General features: G+C 43.1%; 1 protein-coding gene across 1 annotated transcript in view; it reads right to left on the bottom strand.

The window, feature by feature from the left end:
• LGR4 (leucine rich repeat containing G protein-coupled receptor 4) overlaps positions 1–20338 on the bottom strand; it is a 119817-nt gene that overhangs the window by 21444 nt on the left and 78035 nt on the right. Inside the window, exons 5-11 of the mRNA XM_077321980.1 lie at positions 13735–13950; positions 9793–9864; positions 7218–7286; positions 5782–5853; positions 5619–5690; positions 2072–2140; positions 1409–1480 (exon numbers count right to left, since the gene is read on the bottom strand). Coding sequence (XP_077178095.1) covers positions 1409–1480; positions 2072–2140; positions 5619–5690; positions 5782–5853; positions 7218–7286; positions 9793–9864; positions 13735–13950 — 642 coding nt within the window. The remainder of the gene's footprint in view (positions 1–1408; positions 1481–2071; positions 2141–5618; positions 5691–5781; positions 5854–7217; positions 7287–9792; positions 9865–13734; positions 13951–20338) is intronic.

Below are 20338 nucleotides of genomic sequence, written 5' to 3'. Positions count from 1 at the left end.
TGGAAATTATGGAGAGTCACTGCCTGTTAGAGTACACAATACTGACCTTGATGGTTTGATCATTAATCTTACTTTTTAACAGACATATTTGTCCCTCTGGATTTCCAGTTTTGTTTGTCTGTCCTAGGGTTCCCCTGGGGATCGTGGAACGATCCAGGGAGCAGTGAGAAATTTTGGGGCAGTAGAGGGAACAGCAGTCTGACTGTTATTGCTGTGGCTGTGTTTTCCTAGCAAGAGATGTTCCAGGGTGGCATGCCATTGCTTGCCACTGGGTAGTAGGTCTATGTGCTTATGTGGGGGAGCACTAGGGATGTAGCCTGGGAGCCAAGGATGCAGCAGCTTGAAAAAGTTTGGGAACCACTGGTCTATCCTCTTTCATTGTACAGGTGAATTACTTTTTATAAAAAGTGAAAATTGGAAATTCAGAGGAACCAGAAGACAGTTCATCTTAACACCGCCCGCGGTGTTAATGCTATAGTGATAGGTAATTTGCTTCTTAAAAAAATAAAAATAAAATATTCCCCTGAAGGAGGGACATAAGAGCTGCAGTGGGGCTGAGGAAGGAAAATGGCACTGATGAGATAACAAAGGTGCACATTTTTATCCGCACAGGCTACAAATGTGCTTTGACTGTCATTTTTCCAAAAACGAGAATACCAAACAAGTTACAGGAAAGGCTGCAACTAAGCAGGAGGAAATATAGGTAATTAAGGGATGTTGACATGTGAGTGCTTCAAAAAACTCAGCCTGGCTTATATGTCAAACTAGAAATCTCTGTTAGAAGCAGCCATTTTTTACAAAAAACAATGGTAGGTCAACGTTCTAAAAATGCTCTTTCCACTTGCAATTGATGTCTCCCCTTGCATGTAAAGCAATGTTGTAGAAGATACAATTTTAACTGTTCTTATTTGCAAAGGTAACAAATGGGAGGAAGTTATGAAAAGCAAAGGATGCTGCTAACATCTTGGGTGGTTCAGATTTTGATAGGTGATGAAACCTTCTAACAGAAGTACAGAATTGCATAACTGTTGCAGACTAGGGAAAGAAGTAGGAAATGTTCAACAAAAAAGACATATTCCAGAGGTCATCAGCACATTAACCAGGTGTTTCCATTTCAAGTTTCCTGGATGGTGTTTCCTGCAGCACAGAGCAACATGGACCATTCCAAGAACATTAACTTGTTGAAAGGAAAAGTATCATGGTGGAAATGACTTGCTTGCTTATTATTTTAAACTGACATGATTTCTGAAACTGGCTAAGCAGGTAATGTGCTCTTTAGATCCCAGGGAAAAGCCAAAGTGACACATCACCCAAAACAGCGTTTTGTCCCTTCTTATAATCACATTGTATGTTCTGTTTCAAATATTTTTCTTTATAGAACAAGAAGAACAAGAAAGTTTCTACTTACAAAGTTCGAAGCATCTTTTGCTCCTGGCAGAGATCAATGGGAATGCTGTTAATTTTGGTGCCTGTAAAAGTCCTGTTTTATAAAACATAGGCATTCTAGTAAATATAGATAGCACTGCATTAGCAGAAACAGAATTTATCAAATCTAGAATGCTGGGAATCCCTTGGACAGAGCAAAGGATCCTTTCTAATTTAAAATCTACAATGTTTATTATCATTATTATACTGTTGTTATTGTTACTGTTGTTACCATAGTACTATAAACTGAGTTAACTGTATTGTTCCCGTTTCATGTAAACTGCCCTGAGCCTTTGGGGAGGGTGGCATATAAATAAATAAATAATAAAAGGTGTGCCTTTAAACTGATTCTGTAGGAGTGTAGACTTGTCAGAATCTAAAACTGTTATAGGACATTTATTTAAATGAACATTTGAACCAATTTCCCTCCTCAGCTTTAGCCAAAACAATGAACATATTTCACAGCAGCAGAAAGAACCACCTCTTCCCATCTTCCCTTTACATAACTTACTAAATTCAGGGATAAAAGATGAAGATAACAATATCAGATCTTGCAATCATACAACAAAAATATTTGTCATTTTTAACAATTCTTCCCTAGAAAGTATTTATCATTTTTCACTAGAAGAAAATGCAAGGTACTCACAGACTCTCCAGATTAATGGTCCCTGTTAAGTTAGGAAATGACTGTACCATGCTGGCTCCACGAATGACCCTACAAAAGAAAAAGAAAAACAGAAATCAAGTAGGCATTACTGGCCAAAAGACAGACAAGTGTTAGAGAAAGGAGTTTTTCATAAGAGGTCTACAGTGATCTGATTCTTAATTTTTTCCGCTGTGATTTACATATGCCAGACTTTAAGGATATTTGGATCACACCTTGAAGTATAAACATGCATAATAAAAAATACTGCAAAATATGAAAGATTGTTTAATGTGTTTATTTGCTGAGGATCTTTAATAGTTGGATTCTTGCTAGTATGCTAATACTCCACAGATAATACTGGAGTTCATTTCGAGGATAGCTTCAACCCACACCCCTTGAAGTTCCGGAGCGGAATAAATAAAAGAGTAAGCCCTAAGGGGGAGGAGAAAGCGACTCCTGATTGGGCCCTCCAAGTGTCACTCCAGGGCCAAGCAGCCAAGGGGGAGCCGCGCTCCCATTGACTGCTTGGCCCAGCCTCGCCTTGCCCACCCGGGGACTCACCGCACATGAGGAGAAGCACCTTCCCCGACGGTGAGTACTCCCGGTGGCTTCCCCTTGCCCTCGTGAAAGGAGCAGGGACGCTGCGTCGCAGACGCCTGGTCCCTACTGCTTTCCTGCCTGGGGTCCCTTCCCACTGGCCATTCGACACCGCCACTTCCCCGCACCCAGACACACACACACACACAGCCTCTCCAGCCAAAACCCCCTGGCCGCCCCCCCTTGCCCCGCCGCCGCTTCCCAGCGAACACAGACACACAGGTACGCACACGCACACACAAAACCCCTTGGCCGCCCCCCCTCACCCCGCGGATCGGAGTTTACAGGGGATCCTTACTGGCTAAGAAGAAGAAGAAGAAGAAGAAGAGTTGGTTCTTATATGCCGCTTTTCCCTACCCGAAGGAGGCTCAAAGCGGCTTACAGTCGCCTTCACATTCCTCTCCCCACAACAGACACCCTGTGGGGTGGGTGAGGCTGAGAGAGCCCTGATATCACTGCTCGGTCAGAACAATTTTATCAGTGCCGTGGCGAGCCCAAGGTCACCCAGCTGGATGCATGTGGGGAGCGCAGAATCGAACCCGGCTCGCCAGATTAGAAGTCCGCACTCCTAACCACTACACCAAACTGGCTCTCTAAGGCAGATGAGCTTCAGGCAGTAGGTTTGGAAATAAACTATTACATACTTGTACTTTGGTGTGTCCATCATATGGTTGAATCCTAACTTATTACAGTGCAGATTCCAAGAAGGGAGATCCTATCACTTTCTTTTTGAAAAATAGCAGGTGTATGAGAATCCACTTTGGCTCACAACTGTGGTATGAGAAGAAACCCAGTTTACACCTATATTGCCAGTTTGGTATAGTGGTTAAGAGCAGTGGCCTCTAATCTTGAGAATCTGGCTTGATTCCCCACTCCTCTACATATAGCCAGTTGGGTGATGTGGACCAGTCACAATTCTGTCAGAGCCCTCTCAGCCCCATCTACCTCACAGGGTGTCTGTTGTAAGGAAGGGAAGGTTTTAATAAATATGGTAAATACATCACTTTGAGACTCCCTTGGGTAGTAAAATGTGGGGTATAAAAACAGATCTTTTTCTTTTATTGACACCATTTTCTCTAACTGAAAGAGCACTGTGAAATTTGTATTGGTCCTACTGGGATAGTCATAAAGATAGCCATCTCAGTATGTGCATCCTTCTTCCATCAGGGTAAACAATAATATGGAAGGGGTATTTCAGGTTGGGAAAATGGTGTATGTGTGTGGAGGGGAGAGAAACTTACTCCCCTTCCTTTGCCCTAAAGTTCCAATCTAAATATTTTAACATCTGTATATTATGTAAATGGAGAGCAAAAGGAACTCACATGAAGGACACATTCCACCCCATTTATCCCTGCTTCCTCCTGAAGTTTCTTTCTGCTCCTCCCCCCACTGCCTTTTACCTTATTTACTTTCTTCCCTGCTGCCTCCTTTCTTACTCACACCACCACCAATGGTTCCCCAGCAATGGCATCTCAGTCCTCTCTCCATCACCTCCTCTTTTCTCTGGCCCTTTCACAGTCACTGCCTTGCTCCTTAGCAATGGCAGCTGTGATTTGCCCTCCTGACTGGTTTCCTGACTTGCCTCTGCCAGAGATACAGTGCTGCAGTTTTTGTAAGTATGGGGTTGCTAATCAACCCTTTATATGAGATTTGCGATCTCATTCCATAGCATTGTAAGATCTCAATTTTCCATCACTATAAGGTAAGGTTTTTAAACTTCTACAAATTACCCTTGGTTATTTTTTAAAAGATGGATTTTTGTAGAAACCTGAAAGCTGTCCCAAGTTGTAGGAAGAGGGCAAGAAGCCAATGCAGAAAGGAAAAGCAAGAAAGATGGAGTGGGGGAGCAAGCTTCAGGAGTTGGCAACAGGCATGTGCATGGGGAAAACATTCGGACCATTTTGGTTTTGGCAGGAATGAATTTGGGCTGAATCTGAATAATCTGACCCACTGTTCACTGGTTTGGATTTGGCCAAATTGACTGAACCAAATCGGAAGCAGTCTAAATTATTTTCCCCTGCACATGCCTCCCCCCACAAATTCCAAGGCAGTGGAGGGCATCTTCGCTGCCTGAGGAAGCGGGGGGAGGTATTTAAAGAGCACATCAAGCAACTGATCATAACACATCAGCTCCTTGGCACACTTTCTTCGCTCCTCCAGACCCTTCCTTTAAACTGCCTGAATCATGGCCATATTGCTGAATTGCAATTAACCCACTGCTGATTCAGCCCATCTAAAGTGCAGGGATGGGTTATTCAGCTCAAATAGATCCAAAAAGTATCCGAATCAGCATTGATTTGGGTAATTTTTGGCTTAACTTAAACCAAATCACTTATCTCCAGTTGACAACAGGTTGTCTACCAGGGTAAGGGTTCTGGAAGATGTCTAGGAAGCAGTCCCCTGATATTTTCCCCCTTTTACCTCATTATTGGCGCAGATGCTATCCATGTGGCTCATATAAGCTGCGTTTATCTGAGTGTCCTCTTATCTTACAATGCTTGATTTTAAATGTGCAATAATGTTTATAATACTTATATAAACAATTGTCTGGACACTATTTAATCACAATTCATGTATTCAAGGAGCTCTCTTGTTTTGCTTTGTTTTTTCCTGGTTTTACATGATTGTTGTTACCTGCCACAAACCACTTGTGGGAGTGGCAGGATATAAATTAAATAATATAATAATAAATAAAATACAAGTTACTCCTCCATAATAACTGCACTATGACAACCAAGTCAACAAAAAAACCTGGAGCCATGCTTCAGCTCTCTTCAAGAACTAAGTACGCATAGTTATGGAAACATAACAAACCTGCAGCCCTACCTAAGCAAATATATGTGTTTAAGAGTTGGTGTCAGGCATGACTAGCACAGTTATAAGTTTTTATAAATACATCATTGATTAGCTACAGTACAAAAATATTTTAGACTTTAATAAAAACACTTACAGCGAATGCAGATCGGATAAGTTCTGAAAAGCCGAGTTCCCAACAAAGGACAAAGGATTATCATACAGATGTCTGAAAAACAAAAATTAATGACGTCTCAGTTCGCAGAATTATTTTTAGATCCATTAATCCAGAAGCGTGAGTACATTTTACAAAAACTTACATAGTTCTTAGAAGTGGATTTCCAACAAATGCACTGTCAGGGATCATGGAGATATAATTACTGTGAAATCCTCTTTAGGAAAAAGAAAAGATGGGAAAATACTATTGTTAAATGCAATATATAATAGAGTGTCAAATCCTATGAAAATTTAACTGTTGCCACAACCCACAGGAATTTTGGGAAAGGGCATTATGAACTATTTAATATACCAGTTGCTAATCGCCTCTGTGGGATGATAGGTGACTTTCCCCTACACCAGGCTGGATTCTGGAGAATTTTGGTAGGGGATCACTTGGGCATGGAATTGAAGTCACTGTGGGTGGGCAGGTAATTGTGAGTGTCCTGCATTGTGCAGGGAGTTGGACTAAATGACCCTGAAGGTCTCTTCCAACTCTATGAGTCTAATCAAAGGGCACCATTATATACCTATAGTAGCTCAGAAAGGCCCAACGAAATAGCCCGAGCTAAAGGAGTGGGAGAGGGGCAATATTCAGCTAGAGAGAACACTCCTGGCTGCCCCCACCCCAGTTTCCTGCCACTTAGTAAGTCAGTGGGATGAAATGGTAGAGGCTTGTTGGTGTTGCACCAATGCACAACACCATTTCTGGGCAAAAATCACAAGTGACTTAATTGTACCAGACAGGCTGCCGGCTATGAATGCCATACCCAGCCTGGGCACCAATACCTCATACTAGATTTGGGCTTCTTTTTAATTGGAAAACTAGGTGGGCTACCGCTTACATGTTTTTCATAAGCAAGTAATTTAGAGACTGAATGTTTAGAAAAAAATCAAAAAGAAAATTTTGGCACTGTAACAAGTAGGTCTGTAGTTCACATTTGATTAATTTGCTTTTAGTGTATGTAAAATTGATGCCATAGGAAAACTAGGCACATTAAGGCACTATAGAAATAACTGACTCCAGTTAATGTTATTCACTCTCAACACCACAATTGATCAAGAGATGGCGAATTAGGGAACGATACTACACAGGTCTACTCAGAATCCTAGTCTTGACTGTACTGTTAAAAATAGAATTGTGTTCCATGGAGGACAAATACAACACCAAAACTGCTCAGTCAAGATTTAAAAAATCTAAATTAGTTATCTATAAATGTTAAGAGATTTTTCTCCCAAATAAAATTATGCCCTCTTTAATTAGGATCCTGCATAGGACAACAGTTCAATCTAGACAAAGTACATACCTAAGTTAATTGATTAGAAAAAGCCAAAATGGAAAGAGTACAATCATAGCTTTATCAGGAACAGGCAAAAATAATATAACAAAAAGGCTTGAAAGCTTGATCAAGGTTTTGTGATTTATAATTAGTTCTCATAAATTTTAAATCACCAAATAATATTGCTTAATATTCCTAAATCCCTCCTGTATTGTCACTACATAGGAAAAAAAGTGATAAAAGCATCCAGTAGTACTTACAACTCCTTTAGGCTTGGAAGAGTTTTTATGGCTTTAGGAAACTCTACCATGCTGTTATAGTTTAAATCCCTGAAAAGAACAATGCACTGCTTAGTAATAATGCTGTTTTTCGACAGCAAAAAAAGTGTGAGCAAAAATTCAACATACAGTTTAAAACATAATTAGTTAGAATTTTTAAAAAAAGAACTTAGATCAACACCAGAGATTATGCCAGAAGAAATACATGTTCACATTTTACAGAATTGGGTCCTATAAACATAGGTAAAAAGGTGCTCGAGGATGCCACTCTTGAGCTTTCCTCTTCACTCAGCACATCTGTGAATCCAAAAAATTCCTCTTGAGAGCAAGGGGATTTCCATAGACAAAATGCCACAGGAGCTGCAGCAAAACTGAAGGGAGTAAAATTGGGCCTCCTCTAGAGCTAGTGGAAAGCAGATTCCACTGAATTAGCTCCACTATTATTTTCAAGAGTCACAGAGGGCTGCTAGGGAAAGTGAGCTGATATATTTATTGTTTAGCAGAGTTACACAGAAAGCTTATAAAAAACACTGAAGAATCCAATTTTCACCCATTATATGGAACACATTCCACATAATGGGTACAGTGGCAGCAGGCCCAGGGGTGTGTGTGTGTGTGGGGGGGGGAAGACATGTCTAATGGCTAGCAGCCATTTAAACCTAAGAACTGATGGGCACACCTGCCCTGCTGTTAGGCTGAAATAGCTGTCAGCCATTTCACCGGTTTATTTTGCTTCTTTCTACTTGGAATGGATGCAGTCAAGGCCTGGTGCTTTTCTGCTCTTGATGTCCTTCAGTGCCTTGGAAATCTCATCACCATCTAAATTCTCACAGCTCACAGTCTTCAACGCAGATGCATTTCAAAGGCCTATTATGCACGGCCGCCGTAATGGTAGTTGGCAGTTGCATGGAAAACAAGGAGGAGGAAGAAGCGAGGCAAACCGCAAATGCACGGGACGGAACACAATGGTGGCAAAACCCGAAGCAGCGGCCGACGAGGCGGCGATGCAGAGCAAACAGGAAGGGAGGTGAGCGCGGTGCTGACCGAGACTGGGCCGCCAAGCAGGGCGGCCATGGCACGCACCGGCCCTACCGGCGGAACTGAAGGGCACGGAAGGGGAGAGAGCAAGCACACCCAGAAGCCCTGTACATCACGGACCTCCCTGATTATGCACGCGGCCACTCCAGCGCAACTTCTGGTTGCGCCCTGGTCACCCAGGAAGCTCCACTTTCTTCCGCGTTTCACTAACGCGGCTTTTTTGGCAGCCTAAGTCGACTTTGCAGCTGGCTGCTGCCAGCGCCATGCATTATTGGTAATTTCCTCCGCCGCTCTTCCACCCCGAATGCGGACCTTCCCCTCCGTGCACAAGAGGCCAAAATCTGGAGTCCTTTTTTTTTTAAAATCCTGATTGTAAAATCTCAGTCCTTTGGAGCTCTGGACAGGGATACTAGTCGGGCAGCTACATGTTTTGACGCTACCTCAGATTTCATCCGAGGACAGGTGGACTAGTTTTTTCAACATGGTCCAGGCTTTCCTTCTTGCATGCCTGAAATTGAAATCTGCAGTTACTTCTGTCCACTTCTGTCTGTGTGCAGCACTGAGTTCATGGAATAGTTCATCTGCTACTTTCAGTCTTTGCTGTCAGGGAAATTCTGATACAGCATTTTCTAGCAGTGAGCTTCTAGGGAATGGGAAAATCCAACTCTGTAAGCACCTTGAACTCATCATTTGTAGGATCTAACCCACAGTATTTAAAATATATTGTTTATCTTATATTAATTATTTTTGTAGATACATATATATAAACCTCTTCAACTATGTAGGTCTTATTCACACTTGCTATTAACACCTAGTTACCACCATCTCCCTGACAGCGATCAAAGTGTGAACTTTGTGTTTCTATGTTTTCTTACTAAACAATTCATGAACATATTGTCCAGTTACTCAGCAGGCCTAGGCACAACCTACTTCACAAGACTTTTGATTGTGGAGCACACAGTATATTGGGGTCAGAATTCCCCCTATATTCTATAATACTGTCTACATCCAATCAGTCTCTTACCCCTTAATGTATTACTGCACAGGGTCAAAAATATCTTTCCTTTTATACCTTTCTCTTGCTGCCTGTTCTTCTTTGTATCTCTCCTCACCTATCACTTTTGTGTTAGGAGAAACCAGGAAAGGAATCAAAAAGCAGCTCAGTTGAACAAGTGACACAAATGCAAGTGGAGTCCTTTGAAATCAATTCTGCAGCTGCTACACAAGTTCTACCCACAAAGAATGATTTGGGAAAGAAAGGCAAATCATGTTGTGACAAGAACATTCAACAACAAAACATCTATATATGTAAGTAAATGTAGTTAATCACCATAACTATAAAGCTAACTAAAATCTGTAAGTCTTAATTGTAAATTTAATTTGATAGCATCAATTCTTTTGCATATGCTCTATCCAATTTGTTGTTGTTATTGTTGTTACGTGCGAAGTCGTGTCCGACCCATCGCGACCCCATGGACAAATCTATCCAATTAGAGATCCCCAAAGGAGGAATACTTACAAAGTTTCTAAATTGTTTAAGCCATCGAAACAATGATGTCCCAATGTTTTTATTTTGTTGTTATGGAGATGCCTGGGGAAAAAAAATAAATTTAGAAACGATCATTTTGCACAAGCTAAATTTCCAATGTTTGCTTAATAAAATGTACAATAATTCATATAGCATATCCAAGGCTAGTGCTCACATCTCATTTTACCACTGAACTAGAAAAGCACTTGTTCAGCACAGGAACTGGCAAACTAACTGGGTCAACCCCCCCCCCTTTCTTACATATAATGAAGGAACCCTCTGCGAGCTGAAATAACTTGTCCTCATATTATGACCAAAGCAATGATTGTTTCCTGTTTTAAAAATGGACACAACCACACCCTTGCCTACTATCTATATCTTAACGATGCCTTACTGACAAGCACAGACATTCTTTCTCCAAACCTGCTACAAATATCCATTTATCAGATATTAGAGATTGAACCTGCAAAGAAGATGCTCTGTCACTGAGCCATGGCCCTTCTATAATCACAGCTTGAATTTAACATGCATTTACTTAGAACTGCTCTGCTCTTCTTCCAAGCTTATCACCATAACCCTTTTCTAATTTGACGCTGCTTGAAATGATAAAAAAGGCCTACTTTCTATTTCTCTATTACTCTAGCTCCGGAAGCTTCCAGCGTTCCGCAGACTCTGCAAAACGGAGCTCTTCCACCAGGTCTAAGGTTGAGGCCAGCGTGGCAAGGAAGATCTGTATGGCCCCCCTTCCAGGATAGAGTGATGTGTATGGTGGCTGCGGGTTCCATCTGCCCCCTCTTTCCACCACCCTCTATGAGATTCTTATTGGGGGAATAGATAGTGTTTCTGAATTGCTTTTCCGTCGTATCTTTTTGTATTGTGATTATTGGATCTATGCAGTTTTTATGTCTGGGGTTTTAATGGGAGTTTTATTGGGGATTTTATTTAGACTGTTGTAACCTGCCACAGGCCATCTGGGAGTGACAGGTAATAAACTGAAATATAATAATAATAATAATAATAATAATAATAATAATAATAATAATAATAATAATAATAATAATAATAATAATAATAATAATAATAATAATAATACCTCTGCAGGCCAGGACAAGAAGGCCTTCAATGCTTCAATCCCTTGAATGTTATACAGACTTGGTGAAAGCAAATAAGCCAATGTATAGGCACAAATGATACAGTAACTTTGTTATATTCACGATTAGTATTTTACAGTTATTTTTGTACAGACAAATAACATAATAAAGCACAACAAAAATATATGTTCAATGCACTATTAACACAAAAATGTCCTTCAAAAAAAGTTCTTGTAAACAGAGCCAAAGGCCATAAAGATAATGCAATCTTCCCATAACTCCTGACAGTAGTTGGGCCTGTCCATTTCCCAGGTGCGTCTTCTGGGGTGATCGGGAAACAGCTACATAGCAGTGTAATAAACAATGAAATGGTACACTGATTTCCATTGAAACAATTTACAATGTTTTACAAAAAGTTTTTCATAAGATTTACCCGTCTTTGAATTCTTTTAAATAAAATGTGTAGGCAAAAGGTTGGTTCCAAGCTGCCATAATCCAAAGAGTAAGACTAATAAAGCAAAAGGAAATAAGGGATTTTAAAACTTTTTATACTTTGGCATAGTAAATATTTTTAGCTCCCCTTAACTACCTATGAGGCTTAAGAGTTTTAAAAAGCATACTTATAAACATTTCCTTGCTTTGCTGCAGCTGGTATTTGATTGTCACATTGAGAACACATTAAAAGAATTCAGAGACAAGTGGTAAATATTATGTAAAACCTAGCAGTATTTTTGTAAAACACTGTAAATTGTTTTAATTGGAATTAATCTACCATTTCATTATTTATTGCACTGCTATGTAACTGTTTCCTGATCCTCCTAGAAGAAGCACCTGAGAAACTGGTGGGCCCAACTACTGTCAGGAGTAATGGGAGGATTGTAGTATCTTTAAGGCCCTTGGCTCTGTTTACAAGCACTTTTTTCAAAAACATTTTTGTGTTAATAGTGCAGTGAACAGATACTTAGGTTGTACTTTATTATGCTACTAGATATTAAGCCCGCTGTGGGCAAAATACAGCGGGCCCTAGCATGATGGATGGGTAGAGGGATGGGGTGAAGGAATGAGGAAAAGGAGAAAGAGAGACAGAAAGACAGAAAGAAAGGGAGGAAGATAGAGACAGAAGAAGAGGGAGAGAAACAGGTAGCCAGAAAGAGGCAGATGGAAGAGAGGGAAGAAGGGAGAAAGGGAAAAACAAAAGGAATGCTGGGAGGAAGGGAAGGAGAAAGGGAATGCTGGGAGGAAGGGAAGGAGAAAGGGAATGCTGGGAGGAAGGGAAGGAGAAAGGGAATGCTGGGAGGAAGGGAGGAACAGAGTAAGGTAGGTGGCCTTGGGACCTTCTGCTGGGCCCAGGGGCAGGCTCGGCTGCCCCAGGGCCCGGCAGAAGGCTCGGGACGGGGGCGGCGGACTTTGCGGCCTACTGCCGGGCCCAGGGGCAGGCTCGGCTGCCCCAGGGCCCGGCAGAAGGCTCGGGACGGGGGAGGCGGGCTTTGCGGCCTACTGCCGGGCCCAGGGGCAGGCTCGGCTGCCCCAGGGCCCGGCAGAAGGCTCGGGACGGGGGCGGCGGGCTTTGCGGCCTACTGCCGGGCCCAGGGGCAGGCTCGGCTGCCCCAGGGCCCGGCAGAAGGCTCGGGACGGGGGCGGCGGGCTTTGCGGCCTACTGCCGGGCCCAGGGGCAGGCTCGGCTGCCCCAGGGCCCGGCAGAAGGCTCGGGACGGGGGCGGCGGGCTTTGCGGCCTACTGCCGGGCCCAGGGGCAGGCTCGGCTGCCCCAGGGCCCGGCAGAAGGCTCGGGACGGGGGCGGCGGGCTTTGCGGCCTACTGCCGGGCCCAGGGGCAGGCTCGGCTGCCCCAGGGCCCGGCAGAAGGCTCGGGACGGGGGCGGCGGGCTTTGCGGCCTACTGCCGGGCCCAGGGGCAGGCTCGGCTGCCCCAGGGCCCGGCAGAAGGCTCGGGACGGGGGCGGCGGGCTTTGCGGCCTACTGCCGGGCCTAGGAGCAGGCTCGGCTGCCCCAGGGCCCGGCAGAAGGCTCGGGACTTTGGGAGTGGGCTTTGTGTCCTTTTGGCGGGCCCAAGGGCAGGTGAGCCTGCCCCAGGGCCCGGCAGAAGGCTCCCTGGGCGAGGGGAAGCCGGCCGGAGGACTTACCGCTGGGGAAGGCTTCTTCCTCTGAGCGACAACTCCCCGGCCGGCCCAGGCGAGGCTGGGCCAACCAGCTGCTTGGCCCTCGAGTGACACTCGGAGGGCCCAATCACGGCTCCTGATTGGGCCCTCCGAGTTTTTATCCCGGACAGGGCCCGCCCTAACTCCTCCCCACTTGCCCTTACTCCTTTATTCCTCCCGCTCCTCCGGAGCGGGGGGAGGGTTAAAGATTTGTCTGTGAAAAATTAACTAAAAATTAATTGTGAATATAAGAGAATTTACTATATCCTTTGTGCCTATATGTTGGGTTATTCACTTTCACTTTGCATATTTTGTCCATTGTATTTTCTTTTGCTATGTTACAGACTTGGGCAAGATAAATATTCAGCTCCTAGGAGACTACATGAATTGTTCTCACATCATGTATGTGCCAACAATGAACAGTTTGAGGGGAGGCTATATTTCAAGGCAGCCTTCTCATGCCAACAGGTGTTTGGTACTGTCAAAACTGATTTTGGCAGCATCTTCTTCAACAATAACATTCTCACTCGCAGCAGTGTAAGCGCACCGCTCTGCTATGCCTGACAATCTCAATCAAAAGCACATTCACACATTTCAACTACACTTGTGGCATGTTTTCTACTCTGAAAGCCCTGTGTAAACCTAATTATGAACTATCTAATGAGATACAAGTGGCAAAGACTTACAGTACAACGAGGCTTGAAAGGTTGGTAAATGCAAAGTCAGGGATGTTGGTGATTTTATTGAGAGCCAACGTTAAGGCTTGCAGGGATGGAAGGTTGCTTAGTGGAACAACCGGGACTTCAGTCAAGCTGTTATCATCTAGCCACAGGTGGCGCAGTTGAACTAGGCCCTCAAAACTGTCTTCTGGAACAGCAGTAATGTGGTTAGCATCTAAGCGCCTAAAAAGAAACAATATGGTTATCAACATATATGAAACCCACTCTTGGCGAGGGGGGGGGGAGTAAATAAATCATCAGAAAGGTTGGCATTTGAAAACCGCAGAAGGATCTGTAGGAACTGAGAAGTTAAATGAACAACTTTGTAACTCAAAAGAAAAGCAGTTAACTTACATATACAAGGCATGCTGGCAATCAGCTGGTGTGCTCATGCTCTAACACACCTAGAAATTACAAACAGGCTCTTGTATAACTATTATTACATAGTTATATTTATATTTATTTATATTTAAGTACATGCTATTGGAAGGGCTCCTCCAGTAACGATTTACCTTTCCCCCACAGGATGCAAGGTCCTAACCAGGCAGCTCGATACACCCAGAGTATGCAAGGGATGCAGTTGCCCAGGGGGCAGAATAACCTTAGAGTCAGCATAGGCTAAATACTTTCTTTGGTGAAATGTAATCGTAAACTGACTTTCAGTATTAGAACTAATACAAATTACAGACCTGTAAAAAATTATAAACAGGTTAACAATTTGGCAATCTCCACTATCATTTCCCCTTTTTCAATTCTATAAAATCTCAGACTTTTTCTCACTCTCCTCTTTAACTATATTCCACAATATTCCGTGTTTCTTGGTGCACATTCAGTTATCTTTAGGCCACGGGGGGGAGGGGGATACTGTCTTTTTCTTTTTGAATCACTTAAAAAGCAGAATTTCCCTGTTTTTTTTGTGATCCCTCAACATTTGCAAACCCTTACTTCTTCCTCAGCTGTCTTGGTTTTGTTGCTGTCACAATTAGTATGGAAGGGTCAGATCTAAAACTACTGTCATCATATGTTTTCTACAAATGCACAACAATGAGAAAATTATTTCCTTGTTATATGTTAATTATATTTTATGAACATTATTCTTATGGCAGTATCATAAAAGATCACGGTCTACTTGTTATGCTACATGTTAGTTTTTTTATATCAAAGGTAACAATAAATATGACTATAAGAATCAGAAATCATCACATTTCAGTGATTAAGATTCAAGTCCATTCAAGTTTCCCTTCCTGATTTTTTATAATAAATTCATTTTTATTAAGGCTACCACATTCCTGATCCTTTTGAAGCAGTTCATTCTTCATGGTGGATTTTTTCATGCAGTTGCCGCATATATCCCTGCCAGTTACTGAACTCTATGTCATCATAGAGAGCCAGTTTGGTGCATGCCGGGTTCGATTCTGCACTCCCCCACATGCAGCCAGCTGGGTGACCTTTGTTTCGCTATGGCACTGATAAAGCTGTTCTGACCGAGCAGTGATACCAGGGCTCTCTCAGCCACCGCCGCCTCCTACTTCCTCCTCCTCCTTCCACAACACTTGGCTTCAAAAAATTCCTAACAGCAATCCTATAGCTTCCATTGATAACTCATATCCCATGATATATTTGATCAACTCAAGGTTCTAACTATCACTTACCCAGCCCTTAATAAAATCAGAGTCCAGTAGCACCTTTAAGACCAACAAAGGTGCTACTGGACTCTGATTTTAGTGTGCTACTTGAGACCAACACGGCTACCCATTTGAATCTAGGCCTGACTAGCACTGGGCCCACGTTATTGTAGGACTGCCTCTCCTTCTATGTTCTGTTCTAACAGCTTTGTTCATCAGAGCAAAGCCTTCTGAAGTTGCTACCCTGTAATGAGGTAAAATCAGCAGCTGGTGGGTTGCACATTAAGCAGCAATCTGCCTGGGGCTATTAGGAAGGTCCCCATATTTTTTAGCATTTTACAAATGTGCAGAACAAGATCATGATGGGGGGGGGGGGCTTGAAGAGAGAGAACAGCTGCAATTTAATGGATCCATTTGGGAGATGACTACTACTAGAGATACCCAAGCAGGAGACTATCTCACTTCCTCTTTCCCTTTCCTAAGTTCCTATAACGTCTCCCATTTTCCTGCTTTCATCTCTCCTTTTTTACCAATGCGATCTTTTTTGCTTCCCTCCCTTCATCTTCAGTTTTCCCTCTGCTGTCAGGCTCTACCGGGGCAAACTATGGCCCAGTTGTGCAGTACCTTTCACTGGGCTGGGCCCAGTTGCACAATAGGCAACCTGGAAGGTTTGTGAGAGGCATGCCATTTTTTTCCTGTACCTACCTTCCCACACTATTTCCTCTTTCCTTCCTGCTGGCAATCACCGTATCCTCACCTTTCCTACATCTTCCTACCATTTATCCTCCCCACCCTTCATCTATATTTATTATTTATTTACTTCATCTATATGCTGACTTCCTCCAGAACAAGGATCCAGAGAAGATTACATCATTGCTTGTGCAATGTAGGAATGAAACATGCCCCTCTTCACACTGGAGGAAATACTAATATGGATTATTGCACTAATTCATGGATTTCCATTTCTTCACTTCAAGGAAAAATAGGAAGCTCATTTACTTGTTCTCAAAATCAGGGCAACATGTGCTGCTGTGAAAGAGACTTAAGTCATACTTTATATTTTAAAATTCTCTCCACATGAAATATGTACACAACGCAACAAAGGGGAGAAAGCCTAGGTTAAATCTTCTTGCAGAGTTAATGTATTTAGCGTGCTTCTTAGCTTAAGTATTTTACCACAGCCCTAGAACCAGTAGTAACATTTTGTATTTTTATTCAATATACGCTGATTAAGAAGTTTGCATTTAGTTGAACTCAGCATTGACAGAAATTTGCTCCAAATAAAGTCAACAGTAGGAACAGGCTTGCTTTTAAACAGTCTGCTAGAAAGGTTGTTCATAATAAATGCCACAGACAATACATTTTGTCTTGTAAAGCAGCCAAAACCAGAAATCATCAATGATTATGGTCAAGCTGCAGGCACAAGTCCAGGGAGACATACACAGTCTATCCACAGATCCGTGATCCTCTAGTCCTTGAGGGGTATATGGAGCTATAAACTTTTCTGGCAGGACCTTGCACCTACAAAAGCTGCATTTATCCCCCTCCCGTTCATCTCTATTACCTTTTCTGGCAGGACCCTGCACCTGCAAAAGTTACACAACAGGAAGGAATTAAAAGCTACAGTAAAGACTGGCAAGTATGAGAAAGCTACTGATCTGTAGCTCGGTCATATAGCTTTCAGAAGCAAGGGAAGTTTGACCCCAAAAGATAGCAACACTAGCCCAGTATAAAGGTTTTGCCCTGCCCCAAACCCTTTTACTGGGTCTTAACTTTATGGTGGTGGTGATGGTGATGGTGGTAGTAGTAGTAATAGAAGAAGAGGTTCTTACATGCCGCTTTGCTCAACCAGAAGGAGTTTGAAGCGGCTTACAATTGCCTTCCCTTTCCTCTCCTCACAACAGACACCCTGTGAGGTAGGTGAGGCTTAGAGAGCCCTGATATTACTGCTCAGTCAGAAAATCTCTATCAGTGCTGTGGCAAGCCCAAGGTCACCCAGCTGGCTGCATGTGGAGGAGTGCGGAATCAAACCCGGCTTGCCAGATTAGAAGCCACCACTCTTAAACACTACACCATGCTGGCTCTACTACCCATTGTTTCCTCATGTACCTTACTTTGTCCCAATTCTTTCAGCTACCTGTGCTCCCAAATAACATACTCTACTGAGCAGTACTCAATTCTCCTTTCTACCTCTCTCCTTGCTTAAAATAAGTCACTCCTGCTACTTTCGGGGTTTTGCCAACTCATCTCCCAGCCCTTTGCTTATTTTCTTCTCCATCTACCCTTTCCTCCAGTTCCCACTGTCTCAGACCATTTTCTTTGGGGGCCCTGCTTCTGGGCTTCTTGATACTTAGTATCAACATTGACAGCACCGCTTCAAGTGCCTCAGGGCCTGATTAGAAAAAACAGTTTGTGGCAGTGATTAAGACTCTGCTTCCTGTTGGCTGCACTGATAGAATACCAGGCACTATGTGGAACCAGCAATGATAAACAATCAACCCCACTATGCTGAAGCCTTCCTGCCGCTGCACTACACATGAAAGACAATTTAGCAGTCCCACACTGTTACAGAGGGGAAAGAAGACCAGCAGCAATGAGAAAGTAAAACAGCAATTAAAGCAGCAAAAATAAGGTTATTCACAAAAAGGGAGAGTACGCTGCACACTATTTCCTTCAGAAGATGGCTTCTGTCCAATTTAATAAGAGCTAAGTACATGGTCAAATACTACCTGTATTTTGCAAACATATGTACCAATTAATGCCTCCCCTCAAACTTGGAACAGGTTGTACTGCCCATCTAATCTCCCACACAAAGGACATAATTAGACCCGAGCCATTCCACTGCTGAGCTGACTGAGGAAGATTTTAGTTGTGATAATTCTTCTAGAGAAGGAGAGATTTCTACCCAGGCACTGACAGCCAAAAATTTTAAAAAGTAATGACATCTGCATATCCTATGCCCTGTGGTCAAAGGTGTGTATGTTCTCATTTGTTAATGTTGTTTGGCACATATTGGCACTGGAACATTAAGGTAAATTAAATGTTTAGTGATAACAGCCTGCTTGTTTCAAGGAAGCCACCACCCTCCTCCTCCCACATGTTCAAGTTCACACATCATTGTGAGCAGTGATATAATAATTTTTCTAAGCAAGAACTTCTTGTATAGATGCCGTTCCAAAAAGCATATAGTAGACCCTCACCATTCACAGAGGAGCCACTCCTGGGACCACCGTGAATGACAAAATCCATGCTCACTGGGAGGCAACCAGACTGCGGACTGTGAAATAGTTAAATTGCAAGACACAAACCTGCAAATGGAAAGGGCCTACTATACCTACACAAATTGACCTGCCTTTTTCTCCCACAGATTATACATATTTCTTTTAAAAAGCCACAAATAAATAACAAAGCCAGGACAACAACAAAAGAAATATTTATCAATATGATATACTGGTACCATATTGAGAAGAGAAAATAAGAGTACATGCTTTCTTGGTATGTTCATGAAACGCATTTCGTAACATTGAAGCCACTGCTATGAAAGCCCAAGAACCAGTGGCATCAATTTTTAGATGCTTGGAAGACGGCATGGAAAGAAGGCACTGATGATCAAACTTGTGATATGTGTTACACTAGGATTGACAGTCCACCTAGTACACTATTAAAGGCTTTCAGGATAAAAGCCAGCACCATGAACTGAGTACAGAAAATAATTTGAAACCAATGCAGTAATTTCAGTAGGCACAATGCAACTCTGAACAGTCAACAAAATCTGAAAGCATATGAATCTAGTAAAGAAAGGAAGACATATTTTAGAGACAATAAAAGCCAACACTACTGTGAAATTAAAGGATGGAGGGGAATTTACCGATATTAACAAGCAGCATAGTAAACAAATAATATTTTCTCATAGTTTGAGATGGCAGATGAACTGGGCCGGATGAAATGCACCCAAGAGTGCTCAAAGAACTTTCCGGAGAACTTGCAGAACCCTTGTCCATCATCTTCGGGACCTCTTTAAGGACTGGAGATGTCCCGGACGACTGGAAGAGAGCAAATGTTATTCCGATCTTCAAAAAAGGGAGGAAGGATGGCCCGGGAAACTACAGACCAGTGAGTCTGACCTCTGTTGTGGGGAAGATAATGGAGCAGATATTAAAGGGAGCGATCTACAAACATCTGGAGGACAATGTGGTGATCCAAGGAAGTCAGCATGGATTTGTCTCCAACAGGTCCTGTCAGACCAACCTGGTTTTCTTTTTTGACCAAGTAACAGGTTTGCTGGATCATGGAAATTCGGTTGATGCCCGCGCATCGGGCCGCACCCGCGGGCCGCGTCCGCGCATTGCGCAAATGTGCCATGCACGGCCGAATCGCAGCCCGGCCCTGATTCCCTCTCCCCGCCCTCCCGCAGTAAGAAGCTTCCCGGTCCGCAAGCTTGCGGCCTGGGAAGTTTTTTACTGCGGGGGGGGGGGACGGGGAGAGGGAGCCGAGGCCCGGCGCCATGGCCTTCGCGGCCCGGCATCGAGCCGCGGCCTGCAGGTTGGGGACCACTGGATTAGAGAACCGCACTCAAAGAGTTGTTGTCAATGGTGTTTTATCAGACTGGAGGGAGGTGAGTAGCGGGGTACCTCAGGGCTCGGTGCTCGGTCTGGTACTTTTTAACATATTTATGATCTAGATGAGGGGGTGGAGGGACTACTCATCAGATTTACAGATGACACCAAATTGGGAGGACTGGCAAATACTCTGGAAGATAGAAACAGAGTTCAACGAGATCTGAACACAATGGAAAAATGGGCAAATGAGAACAAGATGCAATTTAATAAAGATAAGTGTAAAGTTTTGCATCTGGGTCATAAAAATAAAAAGCATGCCTACTGGATGGGGGATACGCTTCTAGGTAACACTGTGTGTGAACGAGACCTTGGGGTACTTGTGGATTG

Source organism: Paroedura picta, chromosome 2 (genome assembly GCF_049243985.1).
Source record: "Paroedura picta isolate Pp20150507F chromosome 2, Ppicta_v3.0, whole genome shotgun sequence".
Lineage (NCBI taxonomy): Eukaryota > Metazoa > Chordata > Lepidosauria > Squamata > Gekkonidae > Paroedura > Paroedura picta.
Note: the sequence above shows the minus strand (reverse complement) of the source record. Positions and strands in the feature narration are given on the sequence as shown.